This window comes from Xenopus tropicalis, chromosome 9 (genome assembly GCF_000004195.4).
Source record: "Xenopus tropicalis strain Nigerian chromosome 9, UCB_Xtro_10.0, whole genome shotgun sequence".
NCBI lineage: Eukaryota > Metazoa > Chordata > Amphibia > Anura > Pipidae > Xenopus > Xenopus tropicalis.
The window spans coordinates 2512550-2533728 of NC_030685.2; the positions used below are offsets into that span (position 1 = coordinate 2512550).

General features: G+C 50.6%; 2 protein-coding genes and 1 pseudogene across 2 annotated transcripts in view; all 3 read left to right on the forward strand.

Annotated features, from left to right (window-relative positions):
* The first annotated feature begins 710 nt into the window (after positions 1-710).
* LOC116407878 lies at positions 711-810 on the forward strand (annotated as a pseudogene).
* Positions 811-1368: 558 nt separating this feature from the next.
* LOC116407623 lies at positions 1369-4169 on the forward strand. Its single transcript, XM_031893307.1, has 2 exons — positions 1369-1383; positions 3005-4169. The coding sequence occupies exons 1-2, from the start codon at positions 1369-1371 to the stop codon at positions 3950-3952; spliced, it is 963 nt and encodes a 320-aa protein (XP_031749167.1). The 3' UTR covers positions 3953-4169.
* Positions 4170-4224: 55 nt separating this feature from the next.
* The window catches only part of tlcd3b (TLC domain containing 3B), a 31797-nt gene continuing 14842 nt past the window's right edge, over positions 4225-21179 (forward strand). The window contains exons 1-2 of the mRNA XM_031892895.1: positions 4225-4575; positions 15988-16037. Of these exons, the coding sequence (XP_031748755.1) occupies positions 4451-4575; positions 15988-16037 (175 nt within the window). The 5' untranslated portion in view covers positions 4225-4450. The remainder of the gene's footprint in view (positions 4576-15987; positions 16038-21179) is intronic.

The following is a 21179-nucleotide window of genomic DNA, read 5'->3' on the forward strand; positions in this document are numbered from 1 at the left end:
AGCCCATTAGCGGCTGTACCGCACACACTGCCCGTAGGCACTAGGAGCCCATTAGCGGCTGTACCGCACACACTGCCCGTAGGCACTAGGAGCCCATTAGCGGCTGTACCGCACACACTGCCCGTAGGCAGTCGGAGCGCATTAGCGGCTGTACCGCACACACTGCCCGTAGGCACTAGGAGCACATTAGCGGCTGTACCGCACACACTGCCCGTAGGCAGTCGGAGCGCATTAGCGGCTGTACCGCACACACTGCCCGTAGGCACTAGGAGCCCATTAGCGGCTGTACCGCACATACTGCTTGTAGGCGCTAGAGGGCACTGCTCTCCCGCAGACATACACAGCTACTCGGTGTCTATGTAGCCGCCTGGGAACCTTTACCCACAGCCATTGGCTGGATCGTTTTCCCATCATGCAAGCGGCAGGTTGAAGTGGCCCATAATGTCAGGCTTTACCCACATTGTGCCAGTGTAGGAGGGGTTTGTGCCAGTGTAGGAGGGGGTTATGCCCAGTGCTGATTACATTCCCTCTCTTCCCTACACCCCCTTTTCTCAATGCTGTATGCCCTGCTGTTCCCTTAACTCACCCCAAAATTAACCTGGGGGGCTTTCTGCATCCTGCTAGATGCGCCTTAAAGGGCCACTGTGCTCTCTGAATTGTGCTGAGTATAAGGGCAAAGCTACGCTGGTATATAGTACATTGGTATCTCTCCCGCTTCTCGGCCTTTTGGCTAAGATCAAGTGTAGTATCTGTTCCTGGGGGGGGGGGGGTTGGCACCCTAGCTAAGGGCTGTCAATACCGGGACCCTCCCTACTGCTGGGCAGAGAGGCACTCGATCCTCTGGCCAAAGGGCCTGCAAACAGAAAATTGAGCCCGCACTGCGCCCCAGGATTTACACCCCTGGGGTGCCAGAAAATCACTTGGTGATGCACCTGGCACTTTAGCGCACACGGTACTTTATTCTATTCTGCACATTTTTATAATCCGGCCGAAAGGCTGGGGCTTTTTAAGCCACTTTTTTATATTTATGTATTTTAATGTTTGTATGTCGCACTTTTTCATACATTCATTTAGCACTTTTTTAAGCACATAGGATTTCGGTGCAATAAACCTCCGGGTTTTTAATTGCCTGATTTCCCGGCCCCTGGAGTGGGCGCACCCTGTGGCGGGACCTCTTCGGAGGTCCACTTGTTCCCGGACCCCTTCTCTGCTTCGGCTGGGAGGAGAATGGATAAAGGGGTCTCCCTAGCCTTGCGGCGAAGGAGACCCGAAGACCCTTGCCTCCCGCTGGTCTTTTGGCCGGGGAGGTCGGGGATAAAGGGGTTCCCATGAGCTTCGGCGAAGGGGTCCCCGAAGAATTCTGGAACCATGCTGCAACCTTTTGTTATTTCCTTTATATATTTTTGCTATTTAAATTTTTTTTCTTTTCTAATTATGTCTTATTTATTACTTTTTTTTAACTTTATTTTTCTACTATATCTTTTTTTTTTTATTTTTTTTTTTCAAATATTTTTTTCTATATCTCTTCTTCCTTTTTTTATATTTCATGTTTTTTTTTTTTTATATATATCTTTTCTTATTTTTGTTTTTTTATTTTATTCTTTTTTCTTCATTTCCTTATTTACATATTCTATCTTTCTCTTATTTTTTTCTTTTTTTTATATATTCTTTTGTCTTATTTTTTCTTTTAATTTTAATACTTTTTTTTTTTTTTTTATCTTTTCTGTTCCGTATTTTTTTTTTTTTTACTTTATCTTAATTTTATGCTGTTTGATTTTTTTCTTAGTTTTTTTTAGTTTTTTTCCTTTCCTTTTATGTTTGAGATTTCTTCTTTTTTTTGATATTTTTGTTTTTTTTATTATTCAATTTATTTTTGTATATTTTTTTTTTCTAGATTTATTTCTTTGATATTTATAATTATTTCTTTTTTATTGTCTTCTTTTTACTGTTTGTTTTCATTTTAAATCTTTTTTTTTTTCGTTTTTTATTTTTTTATTTAGTTTTGCTTTTTATTTTTTCTTTTAATCTTATTTTTTTTAATTGTTGATATTGTTTTTTTTTTTGTTTTTCGTTTTTATTTTATTATTTTTTTTTTTATATTTTTTTTTTCTTTTTTTTTTTATTTTGCTTTTTACTTTTTTTTTTTTTTATTTCTATTATATTTTCTTTATTTATCTGCATTATCTTTTTTGTTTTTTTCTTGTTTATTTAAATTATATTTTTTTCTTTATATGTTTATATTTTTTTTTCTTTATATTTTTTTTTTCTTTTTTCTTCTTTTCATTTTTATCTATTGCTATTTATTTATATTTTTCATTTTTTTTAACATATTTTTTTTCTTTTTATTTTGTTTTTTTTTTTATTGTCATTTTGTTATTTCTCCTTTATTTTTTTTTTATTCTTTGGCCGGTGGACCCGGAGTTTTAACGGACTTAGCCTCTTTTGAGGCTAAATCACTGCACCCTTCTGCACTGTGTGGCACTTCCATGTGAGCACGTTTTTGCACCTGGGTGATGAAGCACGGCATCTCCTTCAGTCAGTCATACCCGTCTCTTATACAGAGGCACAGTCATACCCGTCTCTTATACAGAGGCACAGTCATACCCGTCTCTTATACAGAGGCACAGTCATACCCGTCTCTTATACAGAGGCACAGTCATACCCGTCTCTTATACAGAGGCACAGTCATACCCGTCTCTTATACAGAGGCACAGTCATACCCGTCTCTTATACAGAGGTACAGTCATACCCGTCTCTTATACAGCTATGCCAGCCTATTATACATCCATGCCAGCCTATTATACAGCCATGCCAGCCTATTATACAGCCATGCCAGCCTATTATACAGCCATGCCAGCCTATTATACAGCCATGCCAGCCTATTATACAGCCATGCCAGCCTATTATACAGCTATGCCAGCCTATTATACAGCTATGCCAGCCTATTATACAGCTATGCCAGCCTATTATACAGCCATGCCAGCCTATTATATAACTATGCCAGCCTATTATACAGCTATGCCAGCCTATTATACAGCCATGCCAGCCTATTATACAGCTATGCCAGCCTGTTATACAGCCATGCCAGCCTGTTATACAGCTATGCCAGCCTATTATACAGCTATGCCAGCCTGTTATACAGCCATGCCAGCCTGTTATACAGCTATGCCAGCCTGTTATACAGCTATGCCAGCCTGTTATACAGCCATGCCAGCCTGTTATACAGCCATGCCAGCCTGTTATACAGCTATGCCAGCCTATTATACAGCTATGCCAGCCTATTATACAGCTATGCCAGCCTATTATACAGCCATGCCAGCCTGTTATACAGCCATGCCAGCCTATTATACAGCTATGCCAGCCTATTATACAGTTATGCCAGCCTATTATACAGCCATGCCAGCCTATTATACAGTTATGCCAGCCTATTATACAGCTATGCCAGCCTATTATACAGCTATGCCAGCCTATTATACAGCTATGCCAGCCTATTATACAGTTATGCCAGCCTATTATACAGCCATGCCAGCCTATTATACAGCTATGCCAGCCTATTATACAGCTATGCCAGCCTATTATACAGCCATGCCAGCCTAATATACAGCCATGCCAGCCTATTATACAGCCGTGCCAGCCTATTATACAGCTTTGCCAGCCTAATATACAGCTATGCCAGCCTATTATACAGCCATGCCAGCCTATTATACAGCCAGCCTATTATACAGCCATGCCAGCCTATTATACAGCCGTGCCAGCCTATTATACAGCCGTGCCAGCCTATTATACAGCCATGCCAGCCTATTATACAGCCATGCCAGCCTATTATACAGCCAGCCTATTATACAGCCATGCCAGCCTATTATACAGCCAGCCTACTATATGGCACATGTATACCCCCATGCCAGGGGTAGGTGCCGGGCCCCATACAGCCGGTGCTTATGGGCAGGATTAGGAGACATTCCCGAGCCGGATTATGACAGGAGCTGCAGGGCAGGGGGAATAAAATCAATCCTATCCCTTTAAGCCCCTCCCCCTTGTCCTGAGTGACCCTCCCCCTGTGCCATTCTGTCTCCCCCTGTCAGTGAGTGTCCCTGTGTGTGTGCCTCCCTGTGCCCCCTGTGCCCTGTATCAGTGAGGGCAGTAGCTTGGGTACCACTCAGCATCCCCCCCCCCCCCCCCCGGGGAGCAGCCAGCCCCTGCGCCCCTCCCTCCCAGTGCCTGACCCCTTCCCTCCCCAGTCCCCTCTTGTCTCTTTGTCTCTCCCTCCTGGGACTGTCTCCCCTGCATCCGTGTGCTGGTGGGTCTCTCCCCGGTATCTGTCTCACCTCCCCCTGTCTCTCCCTCCCACAGCTCTCACTCTATCTCTCCATCTCTCTCTCATCCCCGCCTCCTCCTCCCCCCATCCCTCTCTCCCCTCTCTCTCTGCCTCATCCCTCCTTTCTCTGCCGCAATGGTACATGTTTTGGTGGCTGGGAGTCTCTTCTTCCCGGGTCTCTTTCTCCTCTCCAAGGCCGGACTGCGGCGACTGCGCATCTTCCGAGGGGACGAATCCAACACCATCATAGTGTCCGCAAGGTAATGGGCCCCCCGACTGCGGGGAAGGGAGGATGAGGGGATGCTCTGCAGGGCTGGGGCACTGGGGTAAGTCAGCCATTGGGCAGAGAGAGAATGTGGGGCACAGGGGGAGAGAGAATGTGGGGCACAGGGGGAGAGATTGTGGGGCACAGGGGGAGAGAATGTGGGGCACAGGGGGAGAGAATGTGGGGCACAGGGGGAGAGAGAATGTGGGGCACAGGGAGAGAGAATGTGGGGCACAGGGAGAGAGAATGTGGGGCACAGGGCGAAGAGAATGTGGGGCACAGGGGGAGAGAATTTGGGGCACAGGCGGGGAAAGAATGTGGGGCACAGGGGGAGAGAGAATGTGGGGCACAGGGGGAGAGAATGTGGGGCACAGGGGGAGAGATTGTGGGGCACAGGGGGAAGAGAATGTGGGGACAGGGGGAGAGAGAATGTGGGGCACAGAGGAGAGAATGTGGGGCACAGGGGGAGAGAATTTGGGGCACAGGGGGGAAGAATGTGGGGCACAGGGGGAGAGAATGTGGGGCACAGGGGGAGAGAATGTGGGGCACAGGGGGAGAGAATGTGGGGCACAGGGGGAGAGAATGTGGGGCACAGGAGAGAGAATGTGGGGCACAGGGCGAGAGAATGTGGGGCACAGGGGGAGAGAATTTGGGGCACAGGGGGAAAGAATGTGGGGCACAGGGGGAGAGAGAATGTGGGGCACAGGGGGAGAGAATGTGGGGCACAGGGGGAGAGATTGTGGGGCACAGGGGGAGAGAATGTGGGGCACAGGGGAGAGAGAATGTGGGGCACAGAGGGAGAGAATGTGGGCACAGGGGGAGAGAATTTGGGGCACAGGGGGAGAGAATGTGGGACAGGGGGAGAGAATGTGGGGCACAGGGGAGAGAATGTGGGGCACAGGGGGAGAGAATGTGGGGCACGGGGAGAGATTGTGGGGCACAGGGAGAGAGATTGTGGGGCACGGGGAGAGATTGTGGGGCACAGGGAGAGAGAATGTGGGGCACAGGGGGAGAGAATGTGGGGCACAGGGGGAGAGAATGTGGGGCACAGGGAGAGAGAATGTGGGGCACAGGGAGAGAGAATGTGGGGCACAGGGGGAGAGAATGTGGGGCACAGGGAGAGAGAATGTGGGCACAGGGAGAGAGATTGTGGGGCATAGGGGGAGAGAATGTGGGGCACAGGGAGAGAGAATGTGGGGCACAGGGAGAGAGATTGTGGGGCACAGGGGAGAGAATGTGGGGCACAGGGGGAGAGAATGTGGGGCACAGGGGGAGAGAATGTGGGGCACAGGGGGAGAGATTGTCGGGCACAGGGAGAGAGAATGTGGGGCACAGGGGGAGAGAATGTGGGGCACAGGGGGAGAGAATGTGGGGCACAGGGAGAGAGAATGTGGGGCACAGGGGGAGAGAATGTGGGGCACAGGGGGAGAGAATGTGGGGCACAGGGAGAGAGAATGTGGGGCACAGGGAGAGAGAATGTGGGGCACAGGGAGAGAGAATGTGGGGCACAGGGGGAGAGAATGTGGGGTCACAGGGGAGAGAATGTGGGGCACAGGGAGAGAGAATGTGGGGCACAGGGGGAGAGAATGTGGGGCACAGGGGAGAGAATGTGGGGCACAGGGCGAGAGATTGTGGGGCACAGGGAGAGAGAATGTGGGGCACAGGGAGAGAGAATGTGGGGCACAGGGAGAGAGAATGTGGGGCACAGGGAGAGAGATTTGTGGGGCATAGGGGGAGAGAATGTGGGGCACAGGGAGAGAGAATGTGGGGCACAGGGAGAGAGAATGTGGGGCACAGGGGAGAGAATGTGGGGCACAGGGAGAGAGAAATGTGGGCACAGGGAGAGAGAATGTGGGGCACAGGGAGAGAGAATGTGGGGCACAGGGAGAGAGAATGTGGGGCACAGGGGAAGAGAATGTTGGGGCACAGGGAGAGAGAATGTGGGGCACAGAGAGAGAGATTGTGGGGCATAGGGGGAAGAGAATGTGGGGCACAGGGAGAGAGATTGTCGGGCACAGGAGAGAGAATGTGGGGCACGGGGAGAAGAATGTGGGGCACAGGGAGAGAGAATGTGGGGCACAGGGGGAGAGAATGTGGGGCACAGGGGAGAGAGAATTGTGGGGCAACAGGGCGAGGAATGGGGCACCAGGAGAGAGAATGTGGGCACAGCGAGAGGAATCGGGGGCCAGGGAGAGAGAATGTGGGGCACAGGGGGAGAGAATGTGGGGCACAGGGGAGAGAATGTGGGGCACAGGGCGAGAGATTGTGGGCACAGGGAGCAGAGAAATGTGGGGCACAGGAGAGAAGCGATGTGGGGCACAGGGAGAGAGAATGTGGGCACCAGGGGGAAGAGAAGTGGGGCAAGGGGAGAGAATGTGGGGCAACAGGGGAGAGAATGTGGGGCACAGGGGGGAGAGAATGTAGGGGCACAGCGGGAAAGGCAACACTGAGAGCACTTACTAGCCAATCAGGGAGGAGATTTATTCTAGCAATAAGCCTGCACTATACACACGCGGGTACCGCTGCTGGCGTGGGCCATGGGGGGGGGGGGTTGTTTTTCTCAGGAAGTCTGTAAGCACAGGGAATGGGGGTCCCAGCAAGGACCTTAGGGCCCCAGAGGACACAAATTGGGACACAAATAGAGAGTAAAAGGGGGGGGGGTAGCGGAGGTGCTAAAAGTACCGACAGCCCGGGGGGGAGGCTAGCGGAAGGTGCTAAAGTTACCGACAGCCCGGAGGGGGGGGGTGCGGGAGGTTGCTAAAGTAAAAACGACAGCCCGGGGGGGGGGTAGCGGAGGTATTGCCTAAAGTTACCGACAGCCCGGGGGGGGGGGGAAGGCCTGAGGGTATGACGGGGGCAGTCATGACAGGTTTGGCCCAGTAGCCGGTACCATTCATTGGCTGGGAATATTCATGCATGGGAGCTGTCAGGGCTCCTGTCGCATTTCTACTAAATGGCAGCCTAGCAGGTTTAGCCTAATCTGTATGAATGTGTATGGCTGGATCCGTCAGTGCCCCCCCCATCATTAGTGCTGCCCCGGGGGGGGGGGGTAACTAACTCATTGTGCCCACACAGCAAGTTTGGGTAACTCTGTGCAGCAATGCATGTAACACTGAGCGCATTGGTGCATGGATTCTCATTGGCTATTCTATGTCACGTGTAGGAGCCAGGGGAATTCTGGGACCTCATACCTTTACTAGTCCCCCAAAGAGCTTGCAATCTACATGGGTTGGCAGTTAGTAGGTGCAGCTATGCAACGCTGGGTGGGATGTGAGGGTAGTTATATGGGGGGGGCAGGAGGGGCAATAGAGAGATGATGCAGGAGGTGCAGGGCACAGGGGCAAGTGAAGGAAAGGATTGTGTAAATGACCCTTTGCTTTAGGGCAACGGCAAACAGGTTGAATTTGGGCAACCCCTCACCCCCGGCGATTATTATTTCTGGTGGCCGCACCAAACTGTCTGCCATTGGCCCATCAGTCACCTATAGTGTTCCAGTGCAGGATACCCCCCCCTCCATTCTGTCTAGTGGGACCCCCTGTGGGGAAACTTCTCTTTTATTCCTACCCTGTACTGCCCTAATCCCCCACCTACCCTGTACTGCCCTAATCCCCCACCTACCCTGTACTGCCCTAATCCCCCACCTACCCTGTACTGCCCTAATCCCCCACCTACCCTGTACTGCCCTAATCCCCCACCTACCCTGTACTGCCCTAATCCCCCACCTACCCTGTACTGCCCTAATCCCCCACCTACCCTGTACTGCCCGATCCCCGCCTACCTGTAACTGCCCAATCCCCCCGCCTACCCTGTACTGCCCTAATCCCCGCCTACCCTGTACTGCCCTAATCCCCCACCTACCCTGTACTGCCCTAATCCCCCACCTACCCTGTACCTGCCTAATCCCCCACCTTACCCTATACTGCCTAATCCCTGACCTACCCCCTTGTACTGCCCTAATCCCCCACTACCCTGTACTGCCCTAATCCCCACCTACCCTAGTATGCCCTAATCCCCCCCTACCCTGTACTTGAGCCCTAATCCCCCACCTACCCTGTTACTGCCCTAATCCCCTCACCTACCCTGCAACTGCCCTAATCCCCCACCTACCTGCACTGCCCTAATCCCACCTACCCTGTACTGCCAATCCCCGCGCCTACCCTGTACTGCTCCTAATCCCCCACCTACCCTGTACTGCCCTAATCCCCCACCTTACCCTGTACTGCCCTAATCCCCCACCTACCTGCACCTACCCTGTACTGCCCTTATCCCCCGCCTACCCTGTACTGCCCTAATCCCCCGCCTACCCTGTTACTGCCCTAATCCCCCGCCCTACCTTCACTGCCCTAATCCCCCCACCTACCCTATACTGCCCAATCCCACCTACCCTGTACTGCCCTAATTTCCCCACCTACCCTGCCGCCTAATCCCCCACCTACCTTGTACTGCCCTAATCCCCCACCTACCCTGTACTGCCCTAATCCCCCACCTACCCTGTCCTGCCCTAATCTGCTGCCTACCCTGTACTGCCCTAATCCCCCACCAGTCTGGCTCACTTGGCGCTTAAAGGAACAGTAACATATAACAGTTTATATAAATACCCCGCTGTGTAGCCCCGGGGGCAGCCATTCCTGCACTGGTACAGCTGGGGTGTTTGCTACAGAAACCCTACTATAGTTTATATAAATACCCCGCTGTGTAGCCCCGGGGGCAGCCATTCCTGCACCGGTACAGCTGGGGTGTTTGCTACAGAAACCCTACTATAGTTTATATAAATACCCCGCTGTGTAGCCCCGGGGGCAGCCATTCCTGCACTGGTACAGCTGGGGTGTTTGCTACAGAAACCCTACTATAGTTTATATAAATACCCGCTGTGTAGCCCCGGGGCAGCCGTTCCTGCACTGGTACAGCTGGGGTGTTTGCTACAGAAACCCTACTATAGTTTATATAAATACCCCGCTGTGTAGCCCCGGGGGCAGCCATTCCTGCACTGGTACAGCTGGGGTGTTTGCTACAGAAACCCTACTATAGTTTATATAAATCCCCGCTGTGTAGCCCCGAGGGCAGCCGTTCCTGCACTGGTACAGCTGGGGTGTTTGCTACAGAAACCCTACTATAGTTTATATAAATACCCCGCTGTGTAGCCCCGAGGGCAGCCAATTCCTGCACTGGTACAGCTGGGGTGTTTGCTACAGAAACCCTACTATAGTTTATATAAATACCCCGCTGTGTAGCCCCGGGGCAGCCATTCCTGCACTGGTACAGCTGGGGTGTTTTGCTACAGAAACCCTACTATAGTTTATATAAATACCACGCTGTGTTAGCCCCGGGGCAGCCATTCCTGCACTGGTACAGCTGGGGTGTTTGCTACAGAAACCCTACTATAGTTTATATAAATACCCGCTGTGTAGCCCCGGGGCAGCCATTCCTGCACCGGTACAGCTGGGTGTTTGCTACAGAAACCCTACTATAGTTTATATAAATACCCCGCTGTGTAGCCCCGGGGGCAGCCGTTCCTGCACCGGTACAGCTGGGGTGTTTGCTACAGAAACCCTACTATAGTTTATATAAATACCCCGCTGTGTAGCCCCGGGGCAGCCATTCCTGCACTGGTACAGCTGGGGTGTTTGCTACAGAAACCCTACTATAGTTTATATAAATACCCCGCTGTGTAGCCCCGGGGCAGCCGTTCCTGCACGGTACAGCTGGGGTGTTTGCTACAGAAACCCTACTATAGTTTATATAAATACCACGCTGTGTAGCCGGGGCAGCCATTCCTGCACTGTACAGCTGGGGTGTTTGCTACAGAAACCCACACCCGCTGTGTGCCATTCTGCACTGGTACAGCTGGGGTGTTTGCTACAGAAACCCTACTATAGTTTATATAAATACCCCGCTGTGTAGCCCGGGGGCAGCCATTCCTGCACTGGTACAGCTGGGGTGTTTGCTACAGAAACCCTACTATAGTTTATATAAATACCCCGCTGTGTAGCCCCGGGGGCAGCCGTTCAAGCTGGAAAGAAGGAGAAAAGGCACAGGTTACATAGCAGATAACAGATAAGTTCTGTAGAATACAATAGTGTTTTATCTGTTATCTGCTATGTGCCTGTGCCTTTTCTCCTTTGAATGGCTGCCCCCATGGCTACATAGCAGCTTATTTATATAAATTATAGTAGACTTTCTGAAGTAAATACACAACTTTTACCAGTGCAGGCAGCAGCACATTATATTTTAGTTACTTTTATACACTTTCATTTTTTGGTGTTACTGTTCCTTTAAGGACATGTGTACAAAAAATAACATTTCTGGTGCCTGCGCTGTTCTTGAAACCCTGATGCCGTTACACAGACTGCGGGGCAGGTACCGGGGCTTTAGGGCAACTGAGCTCCTAATCCAACGTCCCCCCGGGAACCCAAGCACCGCGCTCCCCTCTGCCTGTAATTCCCCATCTCCCTTCCTGTGTCTGGGCCCCGGTACCCTACATAAGCCACTAGTACATACACAGGTATGGGGCCTGTTTTCCACATAAGGGATCTTTCCGTAATTTGGATCTCCATAACTTAAGTCTGCTAAAAATCATTAAAGTTGGGATCAAGTACAGTTACTGTTTTATTATTACAGAGAAAAGGGAATCATTTAACCATGAAATAAACCCAATAGGGCTGTTCTGCCCCAATAAGGGGTAATTATATCTTAGTTGGGATCAAGTACAGGTACTGTTTTATTATTACAGAGAAAAGGGAATCATTTACCATTAAATAAACCCAATAGGGCTGTTCTGCCCCAATAAGGGGTATCTTATATCTTAGTTGGGATCAAGTACAGGTACTGTTTTATTATTACAGAGAAAAGGGAATCATTTAACCATTAAATAAACCCAATAGGGCTGTTCTGCCCCAATAAGGGGTAATTATATCTTAGTTGGGATCAAGTACAGGTACTGTTTTATTATTACAGAGAAAAGGGCCGTGGGCACAGGGATAGGGGCACATTAGGGCGCTATAGATATGTGTGTGGGCACGGGGATAGGGGCACATTAGGGGCTATAGATACGTGTGTGGGCACGGGGATAGGGGCACATTAGGGCGCTATAGATACGTGTGTGGGCACGGGGATAGGGCACATTAGGGCACTATAGATACGTTGTGATAGGGGGGCACGTGTGGGCCGGGGATAGGGCACATTAGGGCGCTATAGATACGTGTGTGGGCACGCGGATAGGGGCACATTAGGGCGCTATAGATACGTGTATGGGCACGGGGATTAGGGCACTTTAGGCGCTATAGATACGTGTGTGGGCACGGGGATAGGGGCACATTAGGGCGCTATAGATACGTGTGTGGGCACGGGGATAGGGGCACATTAGGGCGCTATAGATACGTGTGTGGGCACGGGGATAGGGGCACATTAGGGCGCTATAGATACGTGTGTGGGCACGGGGATAGGGGCACATTAGGGCGCTATAGATACGTGTGTGGGCACGGGAATGGGGCAACATTAGGCGCTATAGATACGTTGTCGTGAGGCACGCACGATAAGGGCACTTAGGGCGTATACGATACGTTATGTGGCACGGAGGATAGCGCACATTAGGGCCTATAGTACGGTGTTGGGGGGCACTGGGAGATAGGGCCACTTTGGGCGCTATAGATACGGTGGCACGGCGATAGGGCACATTAGGCGCTATTAGATAATCTGTGTGGCACATGGGGATAGGGCATCATTTAGCGGAACGCCTATAGCATACGTTTGGGCACGAATAGGGGCACTATTAGGGGCTTAGATACGTGATTGGACACGGGGATAGGGGGCCACATTAGGCTATGATACGTTCATGGGCACGGGATAGGGGCTAGGCCTATTAGATATGTGTAAGCTCTTTTGCAGGGCCCTCTTCACCTCTTGTATCGGTTATTAATCTGCTTATATGTTACCATGTCTTGTCCAAGTAGTAACCCCCCTTATTGTACAGCCTCGGGAATATGTTGGCGCTTTATATAATTAAATGTTAATGTAATGTAATGTAATGTAAGATAGTGTGGTGGCACGGAGATTAGGGCACATTTAGGGCGCAATTATATTATACGGGATGCACATTAGAGCACTATATATACGTGTGTGTGCACGGGCGATAGGGCACATATAGGCGCTATAATAGTGTTGGCACTGGGCATAGGGGACATCTAGAGGCGCTATATATCGAGATAGGGCACCATTAGGCACATATTACGTGTGGGCACGGATAGGGACATAGGCGCTATAGATCGGCGTGATAGCACGGGATAGGGACATCTAGGCGCTATAGATACGTGTATAGTCACGAGAGATAGGCACATTAGGCGCTATGATCGTTGTGGCACGGGGATTAGGAGCACATCTTAGCGCTAATAGCATACGGGAGTGGGGCACATTAGCGCGCTATAGATTACCATTGTGCGCACGGGATAGGGCACATTATTACGCCATATAGAGATGTGGTAAGCACGGGATAGCGCACATTAGGGCTATAGATACGTGTGTGGGACGGGGTAGCGGCACATTATGGCCTATATTCCGGATAGGTACATTAGGCTTAAGATACGTTGGTGATGGACGGGATAGGTCACATGTGCTCTATATATTACGGGATGGGCCACATTAGGGCGATAATACGTTGTTAGTCACGGATAGGCACATGAGGGCGCTATAGATAACGTGTTGGCACGGGTAGGGCACTATAGGGCCACTAAATACCGGATAGGGCAATCTAAGGTGCTATATGATACGTGTGTGGGCACGGATAGGGCACATTAGGCGCTATAGATACGTGGTGCCGCGGGATAGGGCACATTAGGCGCTATTATATACTGGGGATTAGGGAATTAGGCACTAATATACAGGGTGTGGCACATTAGGCCGCTATAGAACTGTTGGGCAACGAGATGGGCACATTAGGGCGCTATATATACGGCGATGGGCCACATTAGCGGCACTATAATACTGGGGAATAAGTGGGGCCACATTTAGGCGCCTATAATACGTTTTGTGGCACGGGGATAGGGGCACATTAGGGCGCTATATATACGGGGATAGGGGCACTTAGGGCACTATATATACGTGTGTGGCACGGGAAGGGCACACTAGGGCGCTATAGATCGTGTGGGCACGGATAGGGCACATTAGGGCCTATATATACGGGATAGTGCACTTAGGCACATATATACGTGTTTTGGCACGGGGATAGGGGCACATCTAGAGCGCATAGAAAACGTGTTGGCGCCTGGGGATAGGGGCACATTAGGGCGCTATATATACGGGGATAGGGGCACATTAGGGCACTATATATACGGGGATAGGGGCACATATACGCTATATAATACAGGGATAGAGGGCACAATCTTAGGGCCGCTATAATATACGGGATATGGCACATAGGGCACTATCTTACGGGATAGGGGCACATTAGAGCACTTATAGGAAGGCACATCTAGGCATATAGAATAGGGCATATGGCACATATAGGGCACTATTATACGGAATTAGGGGCACATAAGCACTATATATACGCGATAGGCAACATTAGAGCGCTATATATAACGGGGATAGGGCACATCTAGGGTATAGATACGTGTGTTGGCACGGTCATCAGGGGCACATTATCCTGCGCTATAGTATACGTGTGTGGCACGGGATAGGCACTTAGGGCCTATTATACGGGGATAAGCATTTAGGGCACCTATATATACGGGATAGGGGCACATGTAGGGCGCTATAGATTACGTGTGTGGCACGGGCTAGGGCACATTAGGGCGCTATATATACGGGGATAGGGGCACATAGGCATATATATAACGGGATAGTGGCACATCTGGCGCTATAGATACAGTGTGTGGGCACACGGGATAGGAGCACATCATAGAGGCGCTATATATTATCGGATTAGGGCACATTAGGCACATAATATATAACGTGTGTGGCAACGGGATAGCGGCACATTACGTCGCCTATAGATACGTGTGTCGCACGGAATAGGGGCACATATAGGCCGCTATATATACCGGAGTAGGCGCACATAGGCACTCATATACTACGTTGGGTCACCGGGAATAGAGGCACATATAGGGCCTTAGATACGTGGTCGGCACGCGGGATAGGCACATAATAGGGCGTATATAACGGATAGGGCCAATGTAGGACTATATATACGGGCATAGGCACATTAGGGCGCTACTATATAGATAGGGCCTATTAGGCACGATACTATTATACGGGGATAGGGCACATTAGGACTATATAATACGGGATAGGGGCACCATATAGGGCACTATAAATTACGGGATAGCTGGCACAGATTTAGTGGCACTATTAACTATGGGATGGGCACTTAGGCACTATATCTACGGGATGGCACATTAGGCACTATATATACGCGATAGAGGCACATTATAGCACTATAGTACAGGAGTAGGGGCAATTTAGCGGCACCTATAGATACGTGATAGGGGCACATTAGGCACTATACGTACGGATAGGGCACGATTAGCGCACTAAGATACTGGGGATAGGGCACATTAAGGCACTATAGATACGTGTGTGGGCACGGATAAGGCCAATAGGCGCCTATAGATACGTTGTGGCACGGGATAGGCACATCATTAGAGCGCCTATAGATACTGTGTGTGGCACTGGGATATGGCCACAATTTTAGGGCGACTTATAGCATACGGAATTAGGGCACATAGGCGCTATTAAGACCGGGATAGGGGCACTTACGGGCGACTATAGATAACGAATAGGGCATTAGGGCACTATAACTCGGGATAGAGGGCACATAGCGCACTATAGATACTGGATTAGGGCACCGATTAGCGTTATAGATACGGATAGGGCACATAGCCACTCATAGATACTGGGATAGGGGCAGAATTAGGCACTATAGATACGGATAGGGGCACATTAGGCACTATAGATACGGGCGATAGGGGCAGATTAGGCTTACTAGATACGAGAGATTGGGGCACATTAGGGCACTATAGTGACTGGAATAGGGCAGATTAGGGCACTATAGATACGGGATAGGGCACATTGGGGCACTAATAGATACGGGGATAGGTGCACAGTAGGCAATATGATACGGGAGATGGCCAGATTGGCACTATAGAGATACGGGTCACGGCTGTATAGCGAAAAGCAGAGGGTGGGGGAACAGAAAGGCGGACTCATAGGCACATTATGGGCACTATAGATACAGGGATAGGCAATTAGGGCACTATAGACGGTCAGGGGCACATTAGGCACTATGATACGGATGAGGCACATATAGCGGCGCTAATGCCCCACAGGGTAAATTCTAACTCTCACAATAACCTGAAGCCCAATGAATTATTTACACGTTGGCACCACAGACTCAGGCCGTTCCCTCTCTACCCAGACTCGTCTCCTCCATACAAGCCGTATTGGCCTCTTACACCGATTACCATAGTCGCCTTCCTCGTCAAGATTTCATCGAACGACCAGCAAGTGAGGGTGGGGGGGGCGGGCACAGACTGTGGGGGAGGCGCCATGCTGCAGACAGGGGAAAATAAGGAGCCATTAAACATTTATATATCAGATGCCGTGTGTGATACGCCGAGGGGGGGGGGGCAGGAGCAGCCTCCTGACTGTCACAGCTTCACTGTCACTCACTGTCACACTCATCACTGTTACTCACTGTCACCTCACGTCACCTGTTCAACTCCACTGTCACACACTGTCACCTGTCACTACTTCACCACCACATGTCACTCAATGTCACATGTCACTCACTGTCACTCACGTCACACTTCACTCACTGCACACACTTCACAACATTTCACACACTGTCACACGTCACTCACTGTTCAACACACCTGTCACACTGCTCATCACACTGTACATTCACTCCTTCACACACCACTGTCACTCACGTCACCACACACTGTCACTCCACTGTACTCACTTCACACTGTCACTCACTGTTACACTGTCCACCTGTCACCCACATGTCACTCCTTACACACACTGTCATCACTGTCCACTGTCACTCACTGCTCACTTCACTGTCCACTCACTGTCACTCACTGCACTCACTGTCCAACACTGTCACATCACGTCACACCTGTCACTCACTGTCAACTCACTGTCACACTGTCACTCACTTCACACACTTTTCACACTGCACACACTGTCACCCTGTCACTTCACGTCACACACACTCGTCCACTCACTTTCCCACTGTCACTCCTTCACTCACTGTCACACTGTCACTCACTGTCACACTGTCACTCACTGTCACTTCACTGTACCTCACTGTCACTTCACTGTCACACTTGTTCACTCACTGCTTACTCACTGTCACTCACTGTCCACTGTCATCACTGTCACTCACTGCACACTGTACTCACTGTTACTCACGTCAACTACACTTCACTACTGTCACACACCTGTCACACACTGTCACACTGTCATCTCACTGTCCACACACTGTCACTCACTTCACACTTCACTCACCTGTCAACATGTACTCCACGTTCCACTTCACTCACTGTTACTCATCTGTTCACTCACTGTTACTACTGTCACTATCATTCACTGTTCACTCAGTGTCACGTCACTGTCACACTAGTACTCACTTCCATACTCACTTCACTGTCACTCACTATCAACTCACTGTCACTATCACTCACTATCACCTCACTGTCACTCATCACTTCCAGCTATCACTCACTGTCCACTATCATTCACCTTCACTCACTCTCACTCACTATCACTCACTGTCACACTGTCCACATCAACTCACTATCATTCACTGTCATACTATCACTCACTATCACTTCACTGTGCACTATCACTCACTATCAACTCACTTCGACTATCACCTCACTATCACTCACTTTCACTATCACTCATATCTACTCACTTCACTATCATACCACTGTCACTCACTATTCACTCACTCACTAGTCACACTGCAATCATCACCTCACTACTCATTCACTGTCACTCACAATCACTCACTATCACTCACTGTCACTATCACTCACTATCCACTACCTGTCACTATCATCACTATAACTCACTGTCATATCACTCCAATCACTCACTGTCACTATCACCTCACTAATCATTCACTCACTCACTATCACTCACATCAACTCACTGTCACTATCACTCAACTATCACTCACTGTCACTATTCACTCACTGTCACACACTGGACGCTGTCTTCTTTCACCTACTGAAATATGTGGCACCCCAGGAAATGTTTCACAGAATGAATATTTCCCAGGAAAGTGTTGCATAACACAAGTATGCTATACACGTGTTATCTCTCTGTGTTATATGGAACGAACAAAAAAGAGGAAAAGCAAATGACATTAAAGTCACACAACTCCAAAAATGGCCGGAAGAATATTGCCCCCCTTTCAACACGCAGATGTCCGGTGTGGTGGGTAAGTAGCCCCAAACACTTCCAAAGAACTCAAGCGTTGCTGCAGGCTCGGGCATTCAGCGCCACTATCCTCAGCTTCTAAATGACACACATATGGCAGGCCCCAGCCCACTGTGAGCACAGAGACATAACAACTCGTTTGCCCAAACTGTACCTTGAGTAGCCACAATCCTTACCGGGCGAAACGTCTTGTGGCAGATGAGACCAAATAGAGCTTTTGGTAATTGACCCAATGATCTTGCTCTTCCAGCTGCAATGGGCCCCAATGATCTTGCTCTTCCAGCAGGGGGCAATGGCCCCAATGATCTTGGCATCTGTCCAGCAGGGCAATCGGCGCCCAATTTGACTCTTGGCCCCAGCAGGCAATAAGACCCCAATGATCTTGCTCTTCCCAAGAAGGGCAATGGCCACTTGATTCTTGGCTCGCCGCAGTGCAATGGCCCCAATGATCTGGCTCTTCCAGCAGCGCAAATGACACCCAATATTCTTGGCTCTTCCAGCAGGCAATGGCCCACTGAGTCTTGGGCTCTTCAGAGCGGCAATGGCCCAATGATCTTGGCTCTTCCAGCGAGGGCCATATGCCCCAATGATCTTGGTTCTTCCAGCAGGAGGCAACTGAGCCCAATTGAATCTTGGCTCTTTCCCAGCAGCGGCAATCGACCCCAATGATCTTGGCTTCTCCAGGCAGGCAATACCCCAATGATCTTGGCTCTTCCAGCAGAGCAATGGCCCCAATGCCTTTGCGACTCTTCCAGCAGCGGCAATGCCCAATGATCCTTTGCTCTCTCCACAGAGGCAATGGATCCAATGATCTTGGCTCTCCAGCAGTGCAATGACCCAATTGATCTTGGCTCTTCATCAGGCAATGGCCCCCAATGATTTGTCTTTCAGCGGGCAATGACCCAATCATCTTGGCTCTTCCACTCAGTGTGCAATTGGCCCCAATATCTTGGCTCTTCAGACAGGGCAATCGGCCCAATGATCTTGCTCTTCCAGCGGCAATGACCCCAATGATCCTGGGCTTCTTCCAGCAGAGGCAATACCCCAATGATCTTGCTCTTCCAGCAGTCAATGGCCCCAATGATCTGGCTCTTCCAGCCAGCAATGGGCCAACTTGTCTTTGTTCTTCCAGCAGGGCAATGTCCCCAATGGATCTTGGCTCTCTCAGCAGGGCAATGACCCCAGATTGATTCTTGCTCTTCCAGCAGGCAAGGCACCCCAATAGATTTGCTTCTCTCCCAGCAGCATGGCCCCCAATGATCTTGGCTCTTCCAACAGAGGCAATGACCCCAATGTCTTGGCCTCTCCAGCATGCAATGACCCCAATGATCTATGCTCCTTTCCAGCAGGCAATGACCCAATGCATTCTTGGCTTTCCAGCAGGCAATGACCCCATGATCTTGCTTTCCAGCAGGCAATGACCCAATGATTCTTGGCTCTTCCAGCAGGCAAGACCAATTGATCTTGGCTCTTCCAGCAGCTGGCATGACCAAAATACATCAAAAAGCCCCCAGAAATTGGTGCAACAAAAGCGCTGGTATTCTATTGGCCAGCAATGAGCCACTATTCTAAATCCTTGAGACATTCTGGAGAATTTACAATCTGCTGTGGGTAAAAAGGCGCCAATAAGACCTGGGGCAAGTTTGCAAAGAGGTCCAACATTCCTTCCCTCCTTTTCCGTCCCCTTCACGTCCGAGAGGTGCAGGAGCTTATTGTGTGGTATAGGGAGCGACGGAGTTCAGTTTATTTTTTCCAAAGGGAGCGCAACCAAAATATTAATGTAAGGGGGCATAATCTTGTCCGCGCCCATTTTTGAGTTTGTGTGACTTATGTCAATTTGCTTTCTCCCTTTTTTGTCTGTTCCAATAAACCACAGAGAGAAAACACACGGCTTATAGCAACTATTGTGTTACATGCAACACTTCCTGTGGAAAACTTCATTTTTGGGAAACCTTCTGGGTGCAACAATTACCGGCCCTATGATGTATATACTGTATGGGTCTGTTTACACTGACCCAAATACCCCACTCTTACCCCCTCCCAGCCCAACCCCCCCTGCCAACCCTCCCAGACCCCATTTACCCCACTGCTATTACCCCTCCCCCCCATACCACTCTATTACCCTCCCAGCCCCATACCACTGCAATTACCCCCTCCAGCCCATTACCCCCCTGCCATTACCCCTCCCAGCCCCTCTACCCCCCTCTATACCCTCCCAGCCCATACCCCCCCTCCATTACCCCTCCCAGCCCCATACCCCACTGCTATACCCTCCCAGCCCCATTACCCCACTCTATACCTCCTTTCCCAGCCATACCCCCCTGCCATTACCCCTCCCAGCCCCATACCCCCACTTGCTATTACCCCTCCCAGCCCCATTACCCCCACTCTATTACCCGCTCCGCCCCATACCCCCATGCTATTACCCTCCAGCCCCATACCCCCACTGCTATTACCCCTCCCAGCCCATACCCCCCACTGCTATTACCCCCCAGCCCCATACCCCCACTGCTATCTTACCCCTCCCAGCCATGTACCCCACTGCCTATTACCCCTCCCAGCCCATATACCCCACTGCTATTACCCCTCCAGCCCCATATGACCCCTGCTAATTACCCCCCCCAGCCCATACCCCCCACTGCTGTTACCCTCCCAGCCCATACCCCCACTTTCTGCTATTACCCCTCCCAGCCCCATACCCCCACTGCTATTAACGCCTCCCAGGCCCATACCCCCCACTGCTGTACCCCTCCAGCCCCATACCCACTAGCTATTACCCCCTCCCAGCCCATCCCCCACTGCTTCCCCTCCCAGCCCCATGTACCCCCACTGCTCATTACCCCCCGCCCTCATACCCCCACTGGCTATACCCTTCCCAGCCATACCCCCCTCTATTACCCTCCACCCCCATCCCCCACTCTATTACCCCTCCCAGCCCCCATACCCCCACTGCCATTACCCCTCCGCCCATACCCCACTGCCATTACCCCTCCCAGCCCCAAAACCACCAGACTGCCATTACCCCTCCCAGCCCATACCCCACTGCCATTACCCCTCCAGCCCATACCCCCACTATTTACCCCTCCCAGCCCCATACCCCCCACTGCTTTACCCCTCCCAGCCCCATACCCCCTGCTATTACCCCTCCCAGCCCAT